This window comes from Aulostomus chinensis, chromosome 17 (genome assembly GCF_037954235.1).
Source record: "Aulostomus chinensis isolate RoL2024-O1b breed Wild chromosome 17, RoL_Achi_v1.0, whole genome shotgun sequence".
Lineage (NCBI taxonomy): Eukaryota > Metazoa > Chordata > Actinopteri > Syngnathiformes > Aulostomidae > Aulostomus > Aulostomus chinensis.
The window spans coordinates 420,180-444,069 of record NC_141336.1 but is presented as its reverse complement, the minus strand read 5'-3'; the positions used below and the strand labels follow the sequence as shown (position 1 = coordinate 444,069).

At 47.3% G+C, this 23,890-nt stretch overlaps 1 protein-coding gene across 5 annotated transcripts in view; it reads right to left on the bottom strand.

Moving 5' to 3' along the window:
• Positions 1-1,278: 1,278 nt before the first annotated feature.
• Positions 1,279-23,890, bottom strand: part of bach2a (BACH transcriptional regulator 2a) — a 38,577-nt gene continuing 15,965 nt past the window's right edge. For 3 of the 5 annotated variants that reach the window (XM_086183215.1, XM_086183216.1, XM_086183219.1), the window contains 4 exons: positions 6,662-6,936; positions 5,001-6,326; positions 3,976-4,182; positions 1,279-3,284 (listed from right to left, as the gene is read on the bottom strand). In XM_086183215.1, coding sequence (XP_086039341.1) covers positions 2,892-3,284; positions 3,976-4,182; positions 5,001-6,326; positions 6,662-6,928 — 2,193 coding nt within the window. In that variant the 5' untranslated portion in view covers positions 6,929-6,936 and the 3' untranslated portion in view covers positions 1,279-2,891. Of the gene's footprint in view, positions 3,285-3,975; positions 4,183-5,000; positions 6,327-6,661; positions 6,937-7,766; positions 8,549-23,890 lie in introns of those variants that run through there. The other 2 variants (XM_086183220.1, XM_086183217.1) reach the window with 2 other exon arrangements.

Here is a 23,890-nt window from a genome sequence, read left to right as displayed (position 1 = left end):
TTCCATTCAAACCACGTCAGCGCACCTGAAGACTGGCATGAGCCCACACACGACTCACACCCAGCTGGTTTGGCATTGACGTTGCCGTCCATGTTGGATGTTGTCCAGGGGGCTGCTGTGTCTCTCTGGGAACAAAACATGATCATCAACTTGCAAAAATGGAAGGTTGCTCATCACAATCACGGGGAATATGTTCTGCTGTTGCCATGGTGACGCCAGTGTGATGGGGCCTCTGTTTGAGCATAGATATCAGCCGATATCCGGCAACTCAGTGTACATCTCTTATCAAATAAGAGTTTGATCATATATGATGTACGTATTGCTTTACTGACATGTGCATGTGAGCATCACTTTTACATCATCAAATTCATTTCAACACAAGAAACTGATGAATGTGCCGATGGCGTCATGGCGAACTGGTCCTTGAAGAGACGAACACCAATGACCAAACACATGAGGAGGGGAAATATCCTCCACTCCAGTAACGTACTGGGCCACAGGCAGGGACATCATGAGCGTGTGTGTGTGTGTGTGTGTGTGTGTGTGTGTGTGTGTGAATACACAGGTAATGACAATTATTTATGCATGTCACGGTCAGATTGGGTCACATCCCTGTTCTGTAGGTTCTACTGAATGGAACCTTTTGTTCCCTCTAGTTTTACTTGTGGAACCTCTAAGAAACTAGCAGCTCTTATCAGAGGCTTTTTTTAATCACAAATTCCTCAACACTTTAAACGATAAAATCTAAAAAAAAGACCTTAAACTGTTCTTCTATTCAACTTAATGATGTGTCTTAATTATGCCTCTTCAGAACAAAGCAGACACACGAACGTGAAAACGTGCTCACATCCACTGAAGTAAAAGACCACAACAGAACGATAGGCAGACCCATAAATGGACCACTGTCAACACTAAAATTACAAAAGTTGACCAGCTACCTCTGAGCAAGAAGAGAACCCATTTATCGACACGCCCAATAAGTACAAGTTCAAGTGTATGAAAAACAGCTGAGCAGCATAGATCGAAGCGAAGTAAAATCTGGTCAACTGGACGTAAGTCTATCTTGAAGACGTTTCACCTCTCATCCGAGAGGCTTCTTCAGCTCACAACGACTGTCGTTTGGGGAGGCCAGGTGAGTCTCGGGAGGGTCGTTTCCACCACAATAGCACTGACCACTCCCACATAGGTTTATAAGCTGGAGTTTCCACACTCTTCACTAGAACTGAAGAAGCCTCTCGGATGAGAGGTGAAACGTCTTCAAGATAAACTTACGTCCAGTTGACCAGATTTTACTTCGCTTCGATCTACGATGACCTGGATGAATGAGAACCTACACAGACAGCTGAGCAGCATATTTCAGTGACATCATCACTGGTGATGTCATGGCTGCCTCCAGTGTCCAAGCATAAGCAGCTTCATTTGAGTTCATAGCGTTTTTGAGATCCTGCTTCTGGTCGCAGCATCCTTGTGCTAACATCCATCAGCTGACAGTGACATCACCTGACCTGGGCCGACTGAAGATCCAATGGTGCCCAGCTGACAGCGCCTCTGCGCTCTGGCTGCCACGTGACGCCTCATTGACTTTTCAGCAGCAGATGAATTTGGCATCTCCCTTGATCGATAACCCACCAGAGTGTTTGTTTTCAACATCATGGCAGACCTTCTCAGGGATGATTAGTTTTGCCTCCACAAATGTGTGTTTGATGGTTGACAAGCATATCCTGTAGCCAATACTTCCCGTAGCCAAGAACATGATCACTGTTCGTACAAATACTACATTCTCATAACATAAAACACAATAAAACATTCAGCAAAAAGACCAGTTCTGGCTTGTGTGTACTGATGTTTGAAGGACTGTGCCAGTGTGTGTTCCTAGGGTTACCCCATTCAACAGGGGTCATGTATGCTTCACACCCGTTTCAAAAAATACCCACTTTGATATTTTAGATTATTAACCTTTTAGTGTCCAAACAGGAAACAGTGTCAGTCGATCAAACACGACCTTGAACTTTTCCCTGAGATGTCAATATCACGACGATAATACACTGATATGCCACAATTCTTATGATTATAATTATTAATTATTATGTGTGTGTGTGTGTGTGTGTGTGTGTGTGTGTGTGTGTGTGTCCATGAAACCAGCACCACCAAACACAGGCAAAGGCCCTCAATCACCTTTGGGGATGAGACACAACTGATCACCCAGACCCAGGTCCAGACCAAGGTCCAGGTTCAGACCCAGGGATCGAGGGCTTGGAATCATCCATCTCTCTTCTCAGTAGGTTTAACATTCCTTCCACTGAAAAAGCTTGCAAAATTTGCAGAGCATTGTTGCTGCTGCATCTGCACATGCATGAAAGGTGACTGCGTCAGCTGGGGCTCACACACCCAGGGACCGGTTCGGTTCGGGCATGAGTTCATACCGACACATAGACTGGAAACTGAAATGTGTTCCATTCCTGCTTGGCTCCAGCTCAGTGCACTAACTGTCCACACAAATACCACAATCGTACCACAAACCACCAGGACAATGAAGCAGGCGGGAGAATGAACCAGAAGCAGCTGATGTGGGAAATTAAAACCATCTGACATCAAACAGAAGCAACTGACTTCAAACTGTTGTTCCCAATGCACTGGAATACTTATCAAGGTTTAGGGACGCGAAGCACATAGAGACAGGAGTGAACATTCTGATAAATCCCTGAGTGGAACCTCCTGTGATGATCAGAGGAGCAAGGGAAGCTGACGGGAAACATCTGAATAAGAAAGACCAGGAAGAAGAGAGAGAAAGCTGCCAGTGGACTAGTATTGCTGGGAGGTAATCATTTCAAAAATATCAAAGTACTGAGAAGTACAGTTGGAAGATATTAGAAAATAACAGTTGCCAGACTTCAGGTACAGTGGTGTCTCTGGGGTTCCTCCGTTGTGCACTTCTCAGTCATTTCCTGACAGAAATCCACCGTGACAGAAGAACTTAATACTTCCTTGGTGATTTCAAACAGCAGAGGGCACTCTTGCTCCTCCTGACAAACCACCTCCACCGCCGCCTGCCTGACCTCAAGGCCCCCCTGATGGGAACCCCCCTCTGTCAGGTCAAGTGACCTGGGCTGGGACGAGGCCTTGTGAGCAGAAGGCAGGTGTGGTGTGGAGGGATGAGGAGGAGGTTGGTCAGCCTGGACGTGGACACAGACTTGCTGGGAGAGGAAGGAGAGGTCGCGCCGCAGCTCCGACATGCACAACTTCAGCTGGTCGCGCTCACCGAGCAGCTTCTCCTTCTCATGAACCTGCAAAGACACAACAACACCCGTTTGTTGGAAGAAACATCTTGGTAAGGCTTGTCAGACTTGTCACAGGGGTACTTTTGGTTGGCGTCCCTCTACAGTCCCAGTGAAGGTCCTGCACCGTGCTTGTGTTGCTATAGAAACATGGCTGAGCGTTGTCGCATGGAGCAACAGCCTGTCGCACCCTGACCAAACACTCGAGGAGCCACGGCTGAAAACCTCCAGGTGAAAGCCAGCTGACTGGAGCGCGATAGGAATGGCCTCCAATACACACATATAAATACACACATGACACACACACACATAAATATAAATACACACACATTTTATAAATACATAAACACATATATTAATACCAACATACACACACACATATTTTAATACATACATAAATACACATATATAAATACACACATATATTAATACCAACATGCATACACACACATATATAAATACACACACATATATTAATACATACACACATAGATAATACATACACATTTATAAATACATACACACATATATTAATACATACACACGTATAACACATATGTACATATACACACACATACATATAGTGAGTGTATTTGTCTCTATGTGAGTGTGAGAATGTGTGTGTGTGTGTGTGTGTGTGTGTGTGTGTGTGTGTGTGTGTGTGTGTGTGTGTGTGTGTGTGTGTGTGTGTGTGTCATACCAGTTTGAGGATCTCAGTCTCCAAGTTCTGGATACAGTCCAGCTTCCTCTTGCGACAACGCTGCGCAGCGACTCGGTTTTTGCTACGGCGGCGGATGTCATGGATGAACTCCAGCTGATCTGAGGTCAGCCTGTGCATTTTGATAAGAATCTGGAAGTCATTGCGGGGGAGGTTGGTGATTTGGTCAACAGGGAAGGGCAGCTTCACCTGGAAACACAGAGATCTTCATTGACATCACGAGGGACAAACCAATGTTGATGGGCCAGACGTGCCAGAGCAGAGACAAACACCCTCCTGGGATCAGTCTCAGACTTCAGAGGAGCAACCAAATGCATCATCATGTAAACGGAGCAACTGTTGCCTCACTCATGTTAGCGTGTGCGTTTCTGGCCTGTTGACATCATTGGTCATCACTTCACATCCTCACATGCTTGTATCATCAACTGCACTGTTTCCTATCTGTTGGATGGCATCTACAGCCTCTGCAGCCGCATGATGCTAGAATCAGACAGTGAGCTGTGGATGGTCATGAACCCCCAGATGCGGCGGGCTGATGGGCCGAGGCCGTCCACATGCCCCATTGCAGTGTTTAGACAGCAGGCTGAGTAGCGTTGATGACTAGGAGGACTCATCATGGGTTTCTGTCAGTGAGTTCATGCATCGGGCCACAGCACCACCTACTGACTATTTCCGTTAATACATCCAAGTCATCAGACTGTGTTCCATTATTTGCACATGCAAAGCAACTGACTTACACTAAACATGAGCATATAAAAAGAAAATAATGGAACATTTGAAATCAGGGTGGTGGGTCCAAGGTTCTGCAACACACGAGTGAGTCTGTGGTAGTGGACCCTTCTAACTGCGTCCCAAGGCGGCCGCTGTGCTACAGTACTCAGAGTAAGTGAGGACCAGCCACAGCACCCTCACGAGTATCCAGGGAATAAGAAAACTTTTCAAAGCCTTGAGCTGACTAGATATGCTGAATTCATCTTGGCACTAAGACAAAGAGTATAAGTTCAAACCTCGGAGCCAGAGACCCTGGTGATGTCACTGTCCCCCTCTGAGAAAGATCCTGACTCGTCGCTGGAGTTTTCACCACTTGCACCAAATCTCTGCTCACTTTTGATCTTGAGGTAACCCTGAGAAAAGACGATCTCTTCAGTGAGGCTGCTCCTCTGCTCCAACACCCCAACCGGGCACTGAGACAGTCCAGAGAAGGAGCCAGAGCTCGGGGACAAGGAGAAGTCAAACTGAGGCAAGCTGCCACTGCTGGTGTCCTCTGGCTGAGAGAAAGATGGACAGAGGCTGGAGGTCTGGGCTGGGGTCTGAGAGGGGACAAGGGAGTCATTTGCTGTCTTCATTGGAACAGGACAGCTGCTGGTGAGACACAACCTGCCAAGGGAAGGAGCCCCTACCTGCATCAGAGCTGAACCCTTTTCTCTGAACTGTCCATCCACGACAGAGGAAGTAAGCTTTTGTCGTTCACCTGTCGATGAGGAGAAAATGACGCTACACCTGTCAGTCTCTGTCTCATGCTGAGAAGACGAAGCACTGGACTCTGGCCTTCCCATGTTCCCTCCAAAACCAGTCAGTGCTGCTGGTTCTACATCTGCAATTCCACTCTTGGAATCTTGAGATTCCCTTTCGTCTCTGTGCCAGTCTTTGACCAGCTCCCTGTAGTGGTTGAAGGACAGTCTGTTGGTGAGAAGCTGCTGGATGGTGGTGCTGGGCACATTGCTGAGATCCAGCCCACCTCTCTCGAGGTAGGAACGCAGGTAGGAAGAGGGGGAGACCCTGCTTGGGGAATGCTCGGCTGCTACAGGAACCTCTTCTACCTCGAGTTCCATCTCCAGCACTTCCTCAGTACACAGTTCTTTGATGTATCCATTCTTGTTATCTCCTTCTTCCTCCTCTTTGATCCCTGGGTGGGTGGGAAGAGTTTGTGGAGCAGCGCTGCTGTCTGAGGTATGAATGGCCAAATGCACATTATCAACGTAAGCATGATTCCCTTCATTGTGCTGAGAGTGGTACTTCCTGTATGTAGGACATGGAGGATGGTCAGGAGGAAGTGGTGGAGTCTGCTGCTGGCTCTCAGCAGAATCATCCAGGTATGTTTCTTCACAGGAGACTGCTGAGTTGATGATGTCATCATATTCTACCTTGCCGTCACTGCTCTGCTGGCTGTCGCTCAGTAGCTGGGCTTGAAGGAACCGGAAGCATGAGTCTTCCAAATTATGAACACCCAGGAAGTCAGCACACAGGATGACCTCATGAATGTTCTCCTGACTTAGAACCAGCTTGGCTGTGTAGGCAAACTGGAGCAATGGGACAAAACCTTTAGCAGTCACCTGGACAGGAGAGAGAAGTACATATTTCAGGAGGTCACATGCTGTTGCAATGCAGTTCAATTCAATGGCTCTCATACATTCCAGGTAGAATGGGATTCAGACAGATCTGCAGCATCGGAAGTCATAGCACAAACAGAGCCAGGGCCACGTGCTGTGCCCCTCTGATGTTAGCTCTGTGTGTGTGTGTGTGTGTGTGTGTGTGTGTGTGTGTGTGTGTGTGTGTGTGTGTGTGTGATATATTTCAAATGTGAAAATGGAAATAAGCAGCAACTCTGGAGAACATTCAGAACTAGATGGGTTCTTGTGTGGTGTGTGATGTCACTGTGGCTCTTCACCTTTTCTGGCAGGTTGATGATGGGCTCTGGTTCTCCCGGTGACCTGTTCTGCCCCAGCAGGGCCTGCAGGAAGTAGCGACTACTTGCAGCCAGGACAGCTCTGTGAGCTCGCACCTCCTGTCCCTCCACCAACAGTGTGACATCACACAGGACACCTTGTCGCCGCTGCTCTTCCAGGCTCAACAGCACATTGGCACAGTGGACCTTGGATTCATACACATACACAGGCACCACCGCCTCACTGTCCAGTTCCTCGCTAGTTGCCATCACTCCGTCTGGCTCCAGGAAAGAGGACAGAAAGACATGTTCAGAAAGCACTCGATTTCATGCTAGTCACTCCTAACCATCAAATATCTCAGAGGTGTGGTCAAATTTAGATGACTTCAATCATAATGAAGCAATCTTTTAAACTTGTCTCATCGATACACACATCACTCCCCTTGTTTAAGTGGATTTTCAGGATGCTATCTTGTTTTATTATGTCAGACTCAAATTGACGCTGTTTGGTCACGGCTGGCAGTGCAGCTGATCCTTCACTAACAATTCGTGCCAGATGGATGTGATCTCTCATACAACTGATGGAATATTTTTTATTCAGTTGTCCCTCTGGAACAAGCCATGGTGAAACTGGAAGCTAAGTGTGGAATCTTTACTACTGCACGTCAATGTGTATAAAGACGATGGAGCTGATGAACCACTAGCTTCAGCTAGATGGACAATATTTACTCAAATCTTTTGAAAAGATTCTGATAACAGAGCCTAGCTGAACTGTTCTATGGACCCTAAATTAATGGATCCTAGACACATTTACAGGCCCCAACACAAAGTGGATTTGTCCATTGTGAAACTCAAAAGATGACGGCAATCAACCGAATTCTGAACACCTACACATAGTTTACTAGCTGGAGCTTTCAATTGGAAACACAGCAGCAGATCTATGCTGACCTGTGTGAAACTATGAACATTAGCATGATAGATTTTTGGAGGTATAATTTAATTGCTAGTCAATTTTAGATGTCTTTGCTCTTTGCAGACGATGTGGTCCTCTCAAGCCATGACATCCACCTCTTGCAAAATGTGAAGCAGCTGGGATGAGAATCAGCACCTCCAAGTCTGAGGCCATGGTCCTCAGCCGGAAAAGGGTGGTTTGCCCACTCCAGGTCGGGGGGCGGGGGCCCTGCCTCGGGTGGAGGAGTTTAAGTGTCTCGGGGCCTTGTTCACGAGTGAGGGTAGGATGGAGTGGGAGATTGACAGGTGGATTGGGGCGGCGTCTGCAGTGATGCAGGTGCTAAACCAGTCCGTTGTGGTAAAGAGGGAGCTTAGCCAAAAGGAGAGACTCTCAATTTACCTGTCAATCTACGTTCCAACTCTCACCTGTGGTCATGAGCTCTGGGTAATGACTGAAAGAACAAGATCCTGAATACAAGCGGCCGAAATGAGTTTCCTCCTCAGGGAGGCTGGGCTCTCCCTTAGAGGCAAGGCAAGGCAAGGCAATTTTATTTGTAGAGCCCGTTTTCACAAACAGTTTGTCTCAAAGGGCTTCACATGGCATCATAACAACATCCTCTGCCCTTAGACCCTCACATCGACTGAGGAGAAACTCCATAGAAAACCTTGAACAGGGAAAAATCTGAGAAACCTCAGGGTGAGCAACGGAGGAGGATCCCTCACCAGGAGGGACAGACGTGCAGGAGATGTTGGTACAGACAAGAAAACAGTTTACAATACAAAATGTGAGAAACACGGAAATGTTAATAACAGTAGAAGAAGGAAGCTTCTGGAAGGGGAGGCAGGGAGAGCAAGCCAGCTTGATGGGGGACTGGATGGCAGACTGGTTCATGGAAGGGGAGGCAGGGAGAGCAAGCCAGCTTGATGGGGGACTGGATGGTAGACTGGTTCATGGAAGGGGAGGCAGGGAGAGCAAGCCAGCTTGATGGGGGACTGGATGGTAGACTGGTTCATGGAAGGGGAGGCAGGGAGAGCAAGCCAGCTTGATGGGGGACTGGATGGTAGACTGGTTCATGGAAGGAGAGGCAGGGAGAGCAAGCCAGCTTGATGGGCGACTGGATGGTAGACTGGTTCATGGAAGGAGAGGCAGGGAGAGCAAGCCAGCTTGATGGGGGACTGGATGGTAGACTGGTTCATGGAAGGGGAGCCCAGGCCGGTGTAACAGTAGGGAATAAGAAAGGGGGGGGGGGGCGATGCAGGCGGCGGTTGGGGCTCTGGTGGATCTGTGGAAACACAGAGAGACTGCGAGACACCAAGGCCAAACTACAAAGTGCAACAAGTAGTGGTACTGACAGTTCCAAAAATGTGCAGGGAGGAGAGGAGGAGAGAGGGGGAGAGGAGAGGAGGGGAGGGAAGGGCTCCATGTAACCTGATGTGTCCCCCAGCAGTCTCAGCCTGTAGCAGCATAGCTACCAGTGGTTCAGAGCTACCTGAACCAGTCCTAACTGAAGGCTCTGTCATAAAGGAAGGTCTTAAGCCTGGACTTAAAAGTAGTCAGAGAGTCTGCCTCTCTGACCCATGGAGAGATGCTGGTTCCAGAGTAGAGGAACCGGAACCTGAAGGCTCTACCTCCCAGTCCGTTTTTATTGATACTGGGAATCACTAAAAGACCTGCATTCTGGGAGCAGAGTGCTCTGGTCGGACAGGAGGGACTAATGAGTTCTTTCAGATAGGATGGAGCTTTATCATTGAGAGCCTGATGAGTCAGCAGAAGGATTTTGAAGTGGATTCTAGATCCAACAGGAAGCCAGTGGAGAGAAGCTAAAGTGGGAGAGATGTGTTCTCTCTTCTTAACTCCCGTCAAAACCCTCGCTGCAGCGTTCTGGACCAGCTGGAGACTCTTTAGGGAGTATTTAGGACATCCTGACAGGAGAGAGTTGCAGTGGTCCAGCCTAGAAGTGATGAATGCATGCACCAGTTTCTCAGCATCACTCTGGGAAAGGATGTTCCTAATCTTAGTGACACTGCAGGTGGAAGAAGGCGGTCCTGGTCACATGCTTTATGTGGAAGCTGAAGGAAAGGTCCTGGTCAAAAATGACCCCAAGGTTCCTTGCAGTTGTCGTCTGGGTCAGGGTGATGCCATCTAGAGTAGTGATCTGGTTAGAGAGGTGTCCCTGAGGGGTTCAGGTCCAAACATGATGACCTCAGTTTGATCTGAATTTAGCATTAAGAAGTTAGAGGACATCCAGGATTTCATGTCTTTCAGGCAGTCTAGCAGATGAGTAAACTGGCTTGTGTCGTCTGGCTCCATCGACCAGTAGAGTTGTGTGTCGTCCTCATCACAGTGGAAGTTGATTGAGTGCTTCTGGATTATGTCACCTAATGGGAGCATGTAAAGAGTGAAGAGAATCGGTCCTAAAACTGAACCCTGTGGTCCACCATGTGTGACTCTGCTGTACTCTGAATGGTCATTATTAACATTAACAAACTGAAACCTGTCTGATAAGTAGGACTTAACCCATTTTAGGGCAGTTCCTTAATCCCAGTTTCATGGTCTAGTCTCTGTAGCAGGATGCTGTGGTCGATGGTGTCAAATGCAGCACTGAGGTCCAAAAGGACAGAGACGAGACCTGTGTCTGAAGCTGTAAGAAGATCATTAGAGACTCTGACCAGTGCTGTTTCAGTGCTATGGTGTCCCTGAATCCAGACTGGAAGGCTTCAAAGAGCTCGTTGCTGTGCAGATGTTCATGTAGCTGCTCCAGGACAACCTTCTCAAGGATCTTGGAGATGTAGGGGAGGTTGGATATTGGCCTATAGTTGGCTAACACAACTGGGTCAAGAGAAGGTTTTTTAGTAAAGGGTTGATGACAGCCACCTTAAAGGCCTGTGGCTCATAACCTGTGACTAAGGAAAGATTCATTTGGTTCAATATAGAAGTGTTGACTCGAGGGAAGGCATCCTTAAGGAGGCTTGTTGGGATGGGATCCAGCAGACAAGTGGCTGACTTGGAGGAAGTGACTGCAGAAGTTAATTCTGACAGGTCGATGGGGGAGAAGCTGTCCAAGTGAGCACCAAGTCTGGGAGGTGCTTCTATGGGGACTGTAGTCTGTCCTCCATTACTGGCAATCTTTGTTCTGATGTTCACAATCTTTTCAGTAAAGAAAGAAAGGAAGTCGTTACTGCTGAGAGTTGGGGGATGCATGGCTCAACAGCACTATGGTTCTTGGTGAGCCTGCCCACGGTGCTGAAGAGGAACCTGGGGTTGTTCTTATTCTTGTCTATCAGGGACGAGTAGTAAGCGCTTCTGGCATTACGGAGTTCTTTTTATATATTAATAAACTCTCCTTCCAGGCTTGGTGGACTTCCTCGTGCTGGCTGGAATGTGTCCTCCTTTCCAGTTGTCTGGTCTTCTGTTTCAATGCACGCAGCTCTGGGCTGTACCAGGGAACTATTCTTTTCTGGTTGATAACCTTCTTCTTCAGGGGAGCTACGGCATCAAGTGTCCCAAGGAGTGCTGCTGCAGTGCTGTCCACAAGATAGTCCACCTGGGTGGGGTGGAATCAGCATAACTGCCCATTATATCACTACAAGGTGTGGCAGCAAGCTCTGCTGGAATAAGCTCCTTAAATCTAGAAACAGCAGTGTCAGATAGACATCTACTGAAGCGGGACTTTTTCCCAGGTAGGATATAATTTGTTAAAGTAAATTCAAATGTAATTAAGGAGTGATCAGACAAGACAGGGTTCTGAGGAAGAACTATGATGAGGTCAGCTTCTATTCCATAAGTGAGCACTAAATCAAGGATGTGATTAAAAGTGTGAGTGGGTTTGTTTACCCTCTGACAGAAGCCAACAGAATCAAGAAGCGACTTAAACGCAGTGGCCAGAGAATCATCATTGACGTCCACATGGACGTTAAAGTCACCCACTATAATGACTTTGTCTGAGTTCAATGCCAAGTTAGACAGAAAGTCAGGGAGTTCTTCCAAGAACTCAGAATAAGGTGCAGGAGGACGGTACACCCCAGCAAGTAAGAGTGGTTTCTCTGCTTTCCAGTCTGGAGACAGGGTGAGAAGCTCAGTCCTTCAGGAGGGACTCAGAGTAGAGCTGCTGCTCCTCCAGGTAGAGGAGTCAGTGGAGGTGGTTCAGGCATCTGGTGAGGACGCCTCCCTCAGGAGGTGTTCCAGGCATGTCTGACCAGGAGGAGGCCTCGGGGCCGACCCAGGACACGCTGGAGGGATTATATCTCTGGGCTGGCCTGGGAACGCCTCGGGATTCCCCCGGAAGAGCTGGTGGACGTGGCTGGGAGAGGACAGTCTGGGCTTCCTTGCTGAGGCTGCTGCTCACACGACCAAAACCAACCAGATAAATGGAGGACGACAAACGAACGAAGTAATGAATTTTAGATGTCTTTGCTTATCAGGGAATTATTATAATTACAGAAAACACTTTAAGATGAAAACACAAACTTCAAATTAGTTTCCTTTCTTGTAATATCAATGTGGCAGCTGCTACACGGTCATTCAGGTCGCAGCCCGACATGATGCACCTGCTTCTTCTAATGATAGCGGCCAATGTCAGCTGCTAATGTTAGTAGCTAATGCTAGCTGCTAAAGTTAGCAACAAATGAGGACAGTCACATTGGAAGAAGCAGATGCATCATGTCGGGCTGCGACCTGAATGACCGTGTAGCAGCTGCCAAGCCCCCATTGTGAGTATTTGGTGAAGTTCTAAGAGGCACACGGTACTGTGGCACCCTTCCTGAGCCGGACCACTGTGTCTGCGGAGGAGCCGGTACTGTGTGTCTACTTAGCTAGCACTGAGTGACTAATGAGTGTGGTCTGAGCATGTATCGAGTGTGTACTGTGTATGTACTGAGTGTGTATTACTACGAATGGTATTCCATCACAGGTTCCAGCTGTCTGCTGATATCACATATTTCTTCATCAGCTGGAAGAGAGTGCTGATATCAGAGACTCCACCCACTTACTTATTGTTCCTGTATTTATAAGATAATTCGGTGGGTTTGATCAGTGATCAGTACATCTATATATGGATCAGTTACCGGTACCAACTGGATCTTTTTGTTGTTACCTCAAAATTCACCAGACTGACTCTGGTTAAAACTGTTCAGTTTCATCAACATATTCCAGCAGGTGTGTTCCATGCCTCCTTCTGATTGGCTGATGTGTGGCCCCCCCCCCCCCCCCCCCCCGGCTCTATTCAAGCCATCAGGGGACCCGACGAACCATGTTGGCCCCCTGATGAGCCAAGTTGGGCCTCTGAGGAACCATGTTGAAGAGTGCCACTGTGCTACAGTATTTCAACTCTGGTCATCATGGTTCTACTTGGTTACCGTAGTTTGAGAACTACTGATGCATGTACTGTATGAATGTCCATCCATTAGGGATATAATGATTCATCCACTGCATTGATGTTTATATTCCTACGATCCAACTACATCGATCTATGCTCAGCAAGTTGGCCTTATCGACATGAAATCATTTTAAAGTGTAATCAATTGATTGTATTGATACTAGGAAATAATACACTAGATTCAAAGGAGGGCCAGGCTCCCAGATTTCCATGTACTTTTTGTTATAATTCCTGAATTTGTCATGATGTTTTGATGGTAATCAATCAGAATCCCTGATACATAAGGTTTACCTCCCCTCAATCAAAAACTTCTACCAGCTCAATTGGTTGGCCTGTTTCACTGTACAGCTGAAGCCAGATCGCACCTGACTGGGCAGCTTAGCTGTCCCTCAAAATTCTGAGACGAGGAAGCCTCAAGTGGGTAGCAACGCCGTGTTGGATCGGTGTTGGGTGAGCAGCATCCAGGAGGACGAGCATGGATCCAGAAGAAAACACAGCAAAAAGAAAACAAAGGTCTTTTATAGAACGAGCAACTGGAGGTGTCTGTGCTCTCCCCCTGCAGGTCACCTGGGGCTGTAGACGCTGGGTTGATCACTTCCTGTCCTGGACCAACTACTCGCTCTCCCTGGCCCTGTGTTTCTCTCTCCTCTCTATCACTCCCTCTCTCTCTCTCCTCTTAACCCTCTGCCCCCCCACCCTTCTCTCTCTCGACTTTTCCTCGCCAGTGTCGCCGAGAGCTGTTCTTGTGGGAACGTTGGGTCTGAGTTAAAGAGGGAGGTTCTAGACCTGCTCTTTGAGTAAAGTGCCTTGATTGATTCTATTTTTCATTATGTCTCCATTTAAGGAACCCTTGAGATTCAAAGCGATGCAGCGCGTGCGTCTGCCTCTCCTCCTGAAGCCTGTGGCTGAACTCGCCTGGTACACAGGACATTGCTGCTGGTTTCATCATCTGGTCTGAGCCTGTGAGTGGAGGCTGGAGGAAGGCATGTTCCTCTCAGCCACTTGCTGCTGAGGAGGAGGGAGGAGAGGAGATGCACCAAAGCATCAGAAACCCTTTTCACCAATATCCACTGTTCCAGCCAGTGTGTCTTAGAATGTGTTTTTCTCAACAACGTTTCCACACTGACTGCAGCTGCACTTCAAACCAGTATCTACGATGAAGTACTGACCTGAATAATCAACTACCTTTGACTAGTGAAGCTGGCGTGTGTGTGCGTTAATCTTTAGTTTCATCTCCTTCGTGTGCAATAATCCTTTCTGCCGTTACTGTGGTAAAATTATTTCATGTATATTCTTTGCAACTGTAACAACCAGAGGAAATGATCAGAATATTTAACAAAATTTCAAAACTTTCAATATCCAGAGAAAACGTGAGCAATTTGAATGACAGTGAAGACATCAGAAATTTTCTTTCATATATCGTTTTGTTTCACTCACGTGACAAAAGTATCCAGCCACTGAGGAGGGAGCTCATAGGTTTTAACGCTGACACAAACTGAAGTTCACAAATGCTCCAATTTACATTGACTGCAATATTTTGCACAAGGACAGAATTAAAAACATCATGAACTTTGACTTTTGTTATGAACTGTCAAAGTTTTAAACTTTGGACAGATGCGCCACAATCATGATTTTGGCCTCCACACACAAATTTCACAAGTTCAGCAATCTTCTGTATCAATTCGGTCACAGTTTTGGGTTCACTTGGGTTTGTTTTCTACATTTAATTACCAAATTAAAAGAATGTGACACCCAATGTTTCATAAGTGCACATAAGAAATGCTCCCTCAAAATGAGAAATTTAGTTTCATGTGTGATTTGAAGTGAGGATGGCCCATCATCAGCTTCTTTCACTTCACTGTCATCAGTCCACTGCAGCCATTCGGTACCAACTCATCCTAGCAGCTACCCGGCCAGGAGCTGGCGTGAAGCTGCTTCTGTCCCAGAACCCTTGTAGCATTAGAAAATACTAGCATTAGTGTTCAAATCACCACACACTCACACACACACACACACACACACACACACACACACACACACACACACACACACACACACACACACACAGTGAGGCACTCCACACCATCAGATGAAGACATGACATAACCAGGACAGCAGAGAAGATGGAAAGTAGGACATAGGGAAAAAAGATCTCAGGCTTCGGGCTCCCCTCATCCCAGATCCTAGGTGCTGCTGGGATCTCCCATGATGCACTGGGCTTCTCTCTCCTCCTCCTGTCCTCAGACGTGTTACTAACTCCTCTTCTTCTCCCCTCATCCCAGATCCTGGTGCTGCTGGAGGAGGCTCCAGACCTGAAGAGGCTCCAGCTGCCACCCGTAGCTCCACCTGCTCACGTCCCCGTCTGTCCATCAGTCTCTCCTCCTTTCTCTCTCTCTTTATCTCTGTCCCTCTCTTTCCTTCTGTCGCTGTCTTCCTCCATTCTCTGTCTTTGTCTCTGTCCATCAGTCTCTCCTCCTTTCTCTCTCTCTTTATCTCTGTCCCTCTCTTTCCTTCTGTCTCTCTGTCTTCCTCCATTCTCTGTCTTTGTCTCTGTCCATCAGTCTCTCCTCCTTTCTCTCTCTCTTTATCTCTGTCCCTCTATTTCCTTCTGTCTCTCTGTCTTCCTCCATTCTGTCTTTGTCTCTGTCCATCAGTCTCTCCTCCTTTCTCTCTCTCTCTTTATCTCTGTCCCTCTCTTTCCTTCTGTCGCTGTCTTCCTCCATTCTCTGTCTTTGTCTCTGTCCATCAGTCTCTCCTCCTTTCTCTCTCTCTTTATCTCTGTCCCTCTCTTTCCTTCTGTCTCTCTGTCTTCCTCCATTCTCTGTCTTTGTCTCTGTCCATCAGTCTCTCCTCCTTTCTCTCTCTCTTTGTCTCTGTCCCTCTCTTTCCTTCTGTCTCTCTGTCTTCCTCCATTCTGTCTTTGTCTCTGTCCATCAGTCTCTCCTGCTCTCTCTCTCTCTTTATCTCTGTCCCTCTTTCCCTCTGTCTCTCTGTCTTCCTCCATTCTCTGTCTTTGTCTCTTTCCATCAGTCTCTCCTCCTTTCTCTCTCTCTTTGTCTCTGTCCCTCTCTTTCCTTCTGTCTCTCTGTCTTCCTCCATTCTGTCTTTGTCTCTGTCCATCAGTCTCTCCTGCTCTCTCTCTCTCTTTATCTCTGTCCCTCTCTTTCCCTCTGTCTCTCTGTCTTCCTCCATTCTCTGTCTTTGTCTCTTTCCATCAGTCTCTCCTCCTTTCTCTCTCTTTATCTCTGTCCCTCTCTTTCCCTCTGTCTCTCTGTCTTCCTCCATTCTCTGTCTTTGTCTCTGTCCATCAGTCTCTCCTCCTTTCTCTCTCTCTTTATCTCTGTCCCTCTCTCTCCTTCTGTCTCTCTGTCTTCCTGCATTCTCTGTCTTTGTCTCTGTCCATCAGTCTCTCCTCCTTTCTCTCTCTCTCTGTCCCTCTCTTTCCTTCTGTCTCTCTGTCTTCCTCCATTCTCTGTCTTTGTCTCTGTCCTGCTCTCCTGCTCTCTCTCCGTCCCCACTGATCCTGGATCTGCTCCACCTTCCTGCTGGTAAAGGAAGGTTCTGGTGGCTGCTGTTGCAGGATGTGCTGCTGATGGAGAATTGTTGGGTGGAGGTTCATTGAAGGAGGGAGGTGCAGGATTCTGGACACAAAACCACTTTGAAACACCTTAACTAATGAGACAGGTACACTGGATAAGATCACTCTGGCCTCCAGCAAATCCTAGACCATCACTCCCCAGACTTCAATTACTGCACTTCCTTCACATCAGCTGAGCAGTTGTTGACCCATGGTAGTCTCAGACAGATATTCAGGCATGGGGTTATAATCGATGATGTCATCAAATCTCTTCAATCATGTCATTCCTACTCTTTTACATAATGCAGTACCCACATTGAGGTGAGTGTTGAGATGCTCGTCCAGCGTCCCCAACCCTAACCCTAGCAACAGTTATAATGGATGCTGGCTAAGAAGCCTAGCATCCATTATAACAGAGGCTAGATGGATAGCCTAGCTTCTGTTAACCATCTTTACATCCATCCTTCAACCCCCCCCATCCATCCACTCATTCATACATCCAAACATACAATGTACATCCATCCATCCATCCTTCAGTCCCTCCATCCATCATTCATTCATACATCCATATACATACAAACATACATACATTAATCCATCCATACACACATTCATTCATACTAGCACAGATGCAATGCCGGAGTACCGGAGAGAACCCGCGCAGGAACAGGGAGAACATGCAGACTCCACCCAGAAAGACCCCGTGCTGCAGCCGGGGCTCCACCCACAACCTTCTTGATGGGGGCCACAGTGAGGACCACTGCTTCACCGCGCTGGCCTCCATACTTAAATAAAAAAAACATTCATCCAGTCAATCATCCATACATCTTTTCATACATCAAACATCCATCCAACATATACACATACAAAATACATCCATAATTCATCTATCTATCTATCATCCATCCATTTATCCATCCATACAATCATCCATCCTTACATTCAAATCCAAAAGAACTTAATTTTTCTGTTAGGAACTTTACATGTAGAGGAGCAGCAGGGTGTGTCCACACAGTACACTAAGCTAACAATCAGACACACACACACACACACACACACACACACACACACACACACACACACACACACACAGAGAGAGAGAGAGCCCACATTAAAAAAATGGTATATAAAACAGTTGGCTAAATCTAAAAAATAAATAACAATTCCTTCTGGTGAATAAATAAAACCTCCATAATGGAGGAGCAATACATAGTAGGCTAACTAAAAGAGTCCAAGTGTTAAAAACAGCAACTGACTATAGGATGGGGTTCAGCCATTTAAAGGTCTTATGGATATAGAGATGAAGCTTAACAGGGCTGAACTGACTTGTAGGGTGTGTGTGCTGTCCAGTGGGATTTGAGTGTCTTTTTGCTTAGACCTTTTGTCGTAGCTGGTGAGTGATTCCTGCTCTTGTTCAATTATTTTGCTGCTCAGTTTTATGATTTTTTTTTTAATTTACAGGCTCATAGCCCACACACAATCACAAACAGTACACAGTATAAGAGAGAAAAAGAAGATGAAAGGAAATAGTCATTTAAAAAAAAAGAGGCACGTATGCCAGTGTTCCCGGATTTTGGAGGTGAACCTGACAGAACTGCGTCCCGGGTCTGTCATCAGGGCAGTAATGTTGTTAGGAGAACGGTCCGGCCGTCTCATGAAACGATACGCACGGTTCCTCAGCAGGGCCATGGAGGTGTGAGGCCCAGATGCAAACGAGTTCACTTGCTCTCGTGCTCCTTGGTTCTCCTAGAAGGATCTGTAGGCAGTCATTATACGCAACTTTAAGCTTGCGTAGGCTCTCCTTTTTGAAGTTGACCCACAGTGGAGCAGTACAGAGAGGGTCCAATAGGCTCTGGATGGGTCGACCTTTACATCAACAGGACAACAGTGGAACTAACGGATCAGCATGTGAGCTTGAACATAGAGGAATCTCCTCTGTCCAGACATGTCCGCATCATCTTCCAGTGTCAGTTATAATATGACCCAAATACTTTGTATAGTTAGACTCACTCAGTGCATCTCCAGCAAGGTAGAAAGTGGGAAACTTAGGTTCAAGGTCATCTGTAGTTCTGCAAACTAGGACCACACTCTTCTTGGCATTGTATTTAACATCATAGTCAATGCCATAGTTGGAGCAAATATTGAGTAACTGTTGGAACCCACTGGAGCAGGGCGATGTCAGGGCGAGGTCGTCCGCACACATAAAGTGATTGACCAGGGTGTCACCCATCACACAGCCTGTAGTGCACGCCCCCAACTGCTTAGACAGGTCAGCCATATACACATTAAAGAGGACTGGGGATACAATCCCTCCCTGCCCAACCCCATTCCCTACTTTGAAAGGGGTAGACAGGGCGCTCCCCCATTTTACCTGCACACTCTGGTTGGCACACCAGTACACTAGCATGTGTATTAGGATACTAGGGACACCCCTAACTCTGAGCTTGTTGAATAGCTTATAGTGGTGAACTCGGTCAAATGCTGGAGAAGCATCAACAAAACCCACAAGCACACGAGAGCCTTGGCTTTTCTAAGTCTCTATAGCCTCTTTCAGGGCATACATGCATGTGTCAGTGCTGTGACTCGGCTTAAAGCCAAATTGATTTTCAGTAGTGGACAGACAGACACTTAACCTCTCAAGTAAGAGCTTTTCTAAAACTTTAGAGAGAATGCTAGCGAGGGCTATAGGTCTATAATTATCAATGCTAGATACTTTTTATCAGCCTCGTCTTTTATGACCGGGACTAGAACCACGGACAGTATGGAGTCAGGGAGAACACCATGAGTCACCAGCCCAGTAAAGCGGATGGATAGGAGTCCAGCTAACCCAGGGCCAGCTAACTTTAAATGCTCAGCTGTTATGTCATCCAGGCCACTAGCTTTCTTGTCAGCTAGCTGCTGTATAGCTGTGGTAACCTCGTGAGTTTAAAATAAACCATGTCTTCATCCATGACGTGATAGGGCTCACTTTTAATACGATTGAACAATACTGCACAATGCTGCCTCCAGAGGTCAGCTATGTTCACAGCATCCGACACACCCTCGATATTACATGGTAGAGTTGTATTAGTTCTATTCAGAGTTTTTACCTCTTTCCAAAAGGCATTGAAGTCGTTATTCATCAAATTATCAGCCATGGAGTGAGCACTCAGCGCTTGTTCCTGCTTGCATATAAAACGTAGTGCATATTTGTACTTGGCATTCATTTTCTTTTTAAAATCTAGCTCAGGACCCTGTCTGGGTCTACCAGCCACTACCCAGGCCCTATGGGCTTCAATGGCCTCAGAGTGGTGGCTAGCTACAAACTTATTCCACCCTGGCTTCACGTTTCTGGACTTCCAAGGATGAGTAAATAAAGACTTACTAGCATCATGAAGAGCTTTCACAATATTGTCATAAATCACACACAAGCTTGTACCATGGGACGAGTCATCACAGTTAACATTTGTACAACAGATAGCCTCCATAGGCATAAAAACATTACTCCAAAGTTCATCTGATATAAAAGCATATTTAAGAACATCCTCATTGGACAGTTTACACCAAACTATCTTACGATCACCATTGCCCTCATTCTTAGCCACCCTGGGTATGTTGTCTAGCACCATAGAAACAGGAATGTGGTCAGAAGTGGCTAGGCTACATAAAATATCAATACTCTGGAGGGAAGCATGAGCATCTGCAGTGGATACAACATGGTCCAGCCAAGACGTTGTATTCCAAGCTTCACTGATAAATGTATAGCTTGTGTCAGGTGATTCTGTTTAGTGGGTTCCTCTGGATGTTGAACAGTGCTCCAAACCATGAAGTGATGTCGAAGGTGAGTAAAGATTCAATGAATCATCTGTAGAATGCTGTAAGAACGGATTGATGAACTTGCAGAGTTTATGGAGGAAAAAGAGACATTGCTGGCACTTTGAGTGGATGGTGTCCATGTTTATTTTGAAGTTGAGTTTCTGATTAATTATCGTCCCAAGGTATCTGTATGATTCAACCCTCTCTAGTGGCTGGTTGTGTTTGGAGTCCATGATGACAGTGTCGTCAGAATACTTAATGTATGTGAGCCCCATGGAGCACATGTGGAGGTCATTCTGGATGAGCTGAGGAGGCCGTAAATGCTCACTTTCTGGTGTCTGCTTGTCAGAAATGAGAGAACCCAAAGGATTAGGTGGGGACTGACATCCATCTACAGAAGTTTTTGTCCCATCAGATGGGGTTGCACTGTATTAAAAGCAATTGAGAAGTCCACAAACACCAATTGTACAAATGACCTGGGTTTCTCGAGGTGAGTGTATGCTCAATGTGGCAGCATTAGTGTGGCGTCGTCCACCCCTTTGTGACATTTGTATGCAAACAGACGTGGGTCAGTGCTTACTGACCTCCTCCTGCAGTTGAGTCTCAAAGACTTTCATCGCCAGCGATGTTAAGGCCACAGGCCGATAGTTATTGTCACATGTGGGGTTACTCTTTTTAGGCACAGGGCATACAATGGAAGATTTCCAAACTGAAGGGATTGAGTGTTCAGCCAGGGAGTGGTTGAAAAGATGGCAGTAGACACAGGTGAGCTGGTTGCTACAGGCCTCCAGCAAGCAGCCATGGATGTGATCTGGCCCTGGTGCTTTATTCTGCCTTGCCCTTCTCAGCACGAGCTTGCTGCAGCTACTGGTGTATATGGCGCGGTGTCCTGGAAGTGAGCTCCACCATTAGTTTCTCCCTCTCTTGCCTACAAGGTTCTCTGCCATGGCAATGCAGTCACCACCCTGGTGGTGGATGGAGCTGAGTTGTTGTTGCGGAGGCCAGCTAGAGTTTTGACACCTTACCAGGCATGCTTTGCCTCACCTTCCATAAAGACTTTCTCAACTCTCTCCCAGTAGTACTTCTTTGCTGCTCTTATTTGTTTATTCAGTTTATTTTGAATGAGTTTGGACTGACTTGTAATCACAGAGGAGAATGCAATCTTCTTTTAACTAAGGTTTGATTTCAGGGCTTTTGTAATCCAAGTTTTATTGTTGGAAAATAGCTTCACAGTCTTAATAGGGACAACCATCTCTTGACAGAAAGTGATATAATTGGTCACCACATCAGTAGCCTCCTCTAGACTGCTTCCCTGTGTTTAAACTTCCCACTAAGTGCACTCAAAGCAGGCCTGAAGAGAATCAGTTGCAGCGAAATTCCACTTTTTCACCTGCTTCTTGATGACACCCTCTTTTTGCAGCCCCGTGCGATAGGTGGGGATAAGATGGAAAACATTAGGGTCTGCAGTGCTAAGGGTGGAACAATTTCCCTTCCTCTACTTAGAAGAAAATACAAGGGGAACTGGTACAACGCCATCTAGCAGGCAGACAAGGCTCGCGTTACTGGTTATTAATTAAGAAGAAAAAAAAACTCACACTGTCGGTCTCAATGATATAACATAGAATGCGTCCATGATGGACGGAAAACGCACCAATGCATATAACATAAACAACAAAACCCGCACTCCCACTCTCCCCACTGTCCCCACAGTTCCAGGTGTGTGTGTGTGTGTGTGTGTGTGTGTGTGTGTGTGTGTGTGTGTGTGTGTGTGTGTGTGTGTGTGTGTGTGTGAGTGAGAGTGAGTCCTACTGATCAGCAGGAAGTCGTCGCTGCTCTGTTGCAGGGTTACGCAGTCCTCCCCGACAACGCGTTTGGAAAGTCACGGTCCCGGCCGCGTGAAGTCCAAACCAACCGCAGAGTCCTGGGAGTAATCCACCGGGTATCATCCACAAGGTAATTTCCACAGTGTCATCCAAGCGGATTGAAAATCCCGCCATGCTAGCCATCCAAACGCCATCTCTTTCTCACTCTGTTACAGTCACTCCACTCCCCATGTCACTTCCTGCGCAGAAACTGCCTGTGGTGATGTGTGATGGGGACATGAAAGTAGGCATCCTTCAGGTCTATGGATGAGAACCATTCTCCATGGGCAATTGTTTTCTGAACCTCCATTGTGGTTATTATGTGAAATGGTAACACCTTCATGTAGTGGTTGAGTCCCTGCAAGTCTAAATTGGACGAAATCCGCCCGTTTTCTTTGTGACGAGGAAGTGCATGGAATAAAACCCCCTGGGGTGCAACAGACGGCCCACAGCCTCAACTGCGACCCTGGCCAGGAGAGTGGCTAACTCCTGGTTCAGTGCTGAGGCTTTTGCCAGGTCCCTGATGATGGTCATTTTGACCCAGCTGGAGCCAGGGGGCCGGCATCGGAACTTAAGCTTGTACCCCTGGGACAAGGTGGAAAGCACCCAAGGGTCCAAAGCGTGAGTAGCTCAGTGATTGAGCTGCTGGTTGGAAAAGTATCCGATGGCCTGCCCCAGTACCTCAATCCTTAGCCCCCTGACCCCTAGGGGCCCTGGAGGCGTGGCGGGCAGGGTTCGTGCTTCGGTGACGGGCAGGGCCTGGGGCTCGAGGGTCCGGGTCCTGAGATTGCCAGCGGGGCATGTGAGCAGCACCCCTAAAATTCCTAGTCTGCCTCTGCACTGAATGCTGAGGACCATAAGTGCCAGTAGAACAAGACTACACTAATGGAAGGGCTCGCATGGCAGCCAAGGGAGCCCCAGACCTGCTGGCCCCAGACCTGAGGCATGCTCCTATTGAGACCCGAAAGCTGCTGACTGGTCTCCCGAGCCCGAACAGTTCATTCCAGCACCTGAAGTGCAGCTGAGTCGAATATCTCCCCTGGCACCAACAGAATGCTGCGGAGCATCCTCCTACATGCCTCCGTCAGGGGGGACTGTGCGAGCCATACTTGGCGGCGAGTCTGACCCAGAAAAGACATCATCCGCCCAAGTTCCCTAGACATGAGAGTGAAAGCCTGCAGAGACGCATCGCTAAAGCCAGTGATGGAAGCCTCAGACCCCCCCTTCCTGCAGGGAAGTGGAGAGAGCAAACATAAAGTGAGCCAAGGAGTTGCCAATACAGCCAGCGCGTGCTCCAGCATTGTAAGCCCTTGTAAGAAGATTGTCCATGATCCGACATTGAGGTCGAGGGTACCTGACAGCCACCCGCAGCGCCTCATCGGGAGACACAATGAGTGTAGTTGTTCAAGGTTCTCCATGGATCACCACCTTGCCGCAGTGGAGAACCTTGTGTGTTTCAATTAACCTAAGAGTGATGCCGTCTGTAACTTCAGCTCCTGGTAGGTTCAACCATGGTGGAAAGGTCGAAGGGGATGTTCCAGACGAAGTGCGATCCAAAGTCCTCAACGGCAGAAGTGGCATACGATGACACTGTAAGTCACAATGGCACTGAAGGTGGAAGAAGGCTGCAACAGCGAGTGGTCTCCAGTCGTCATGGATTCCATGCCATTGG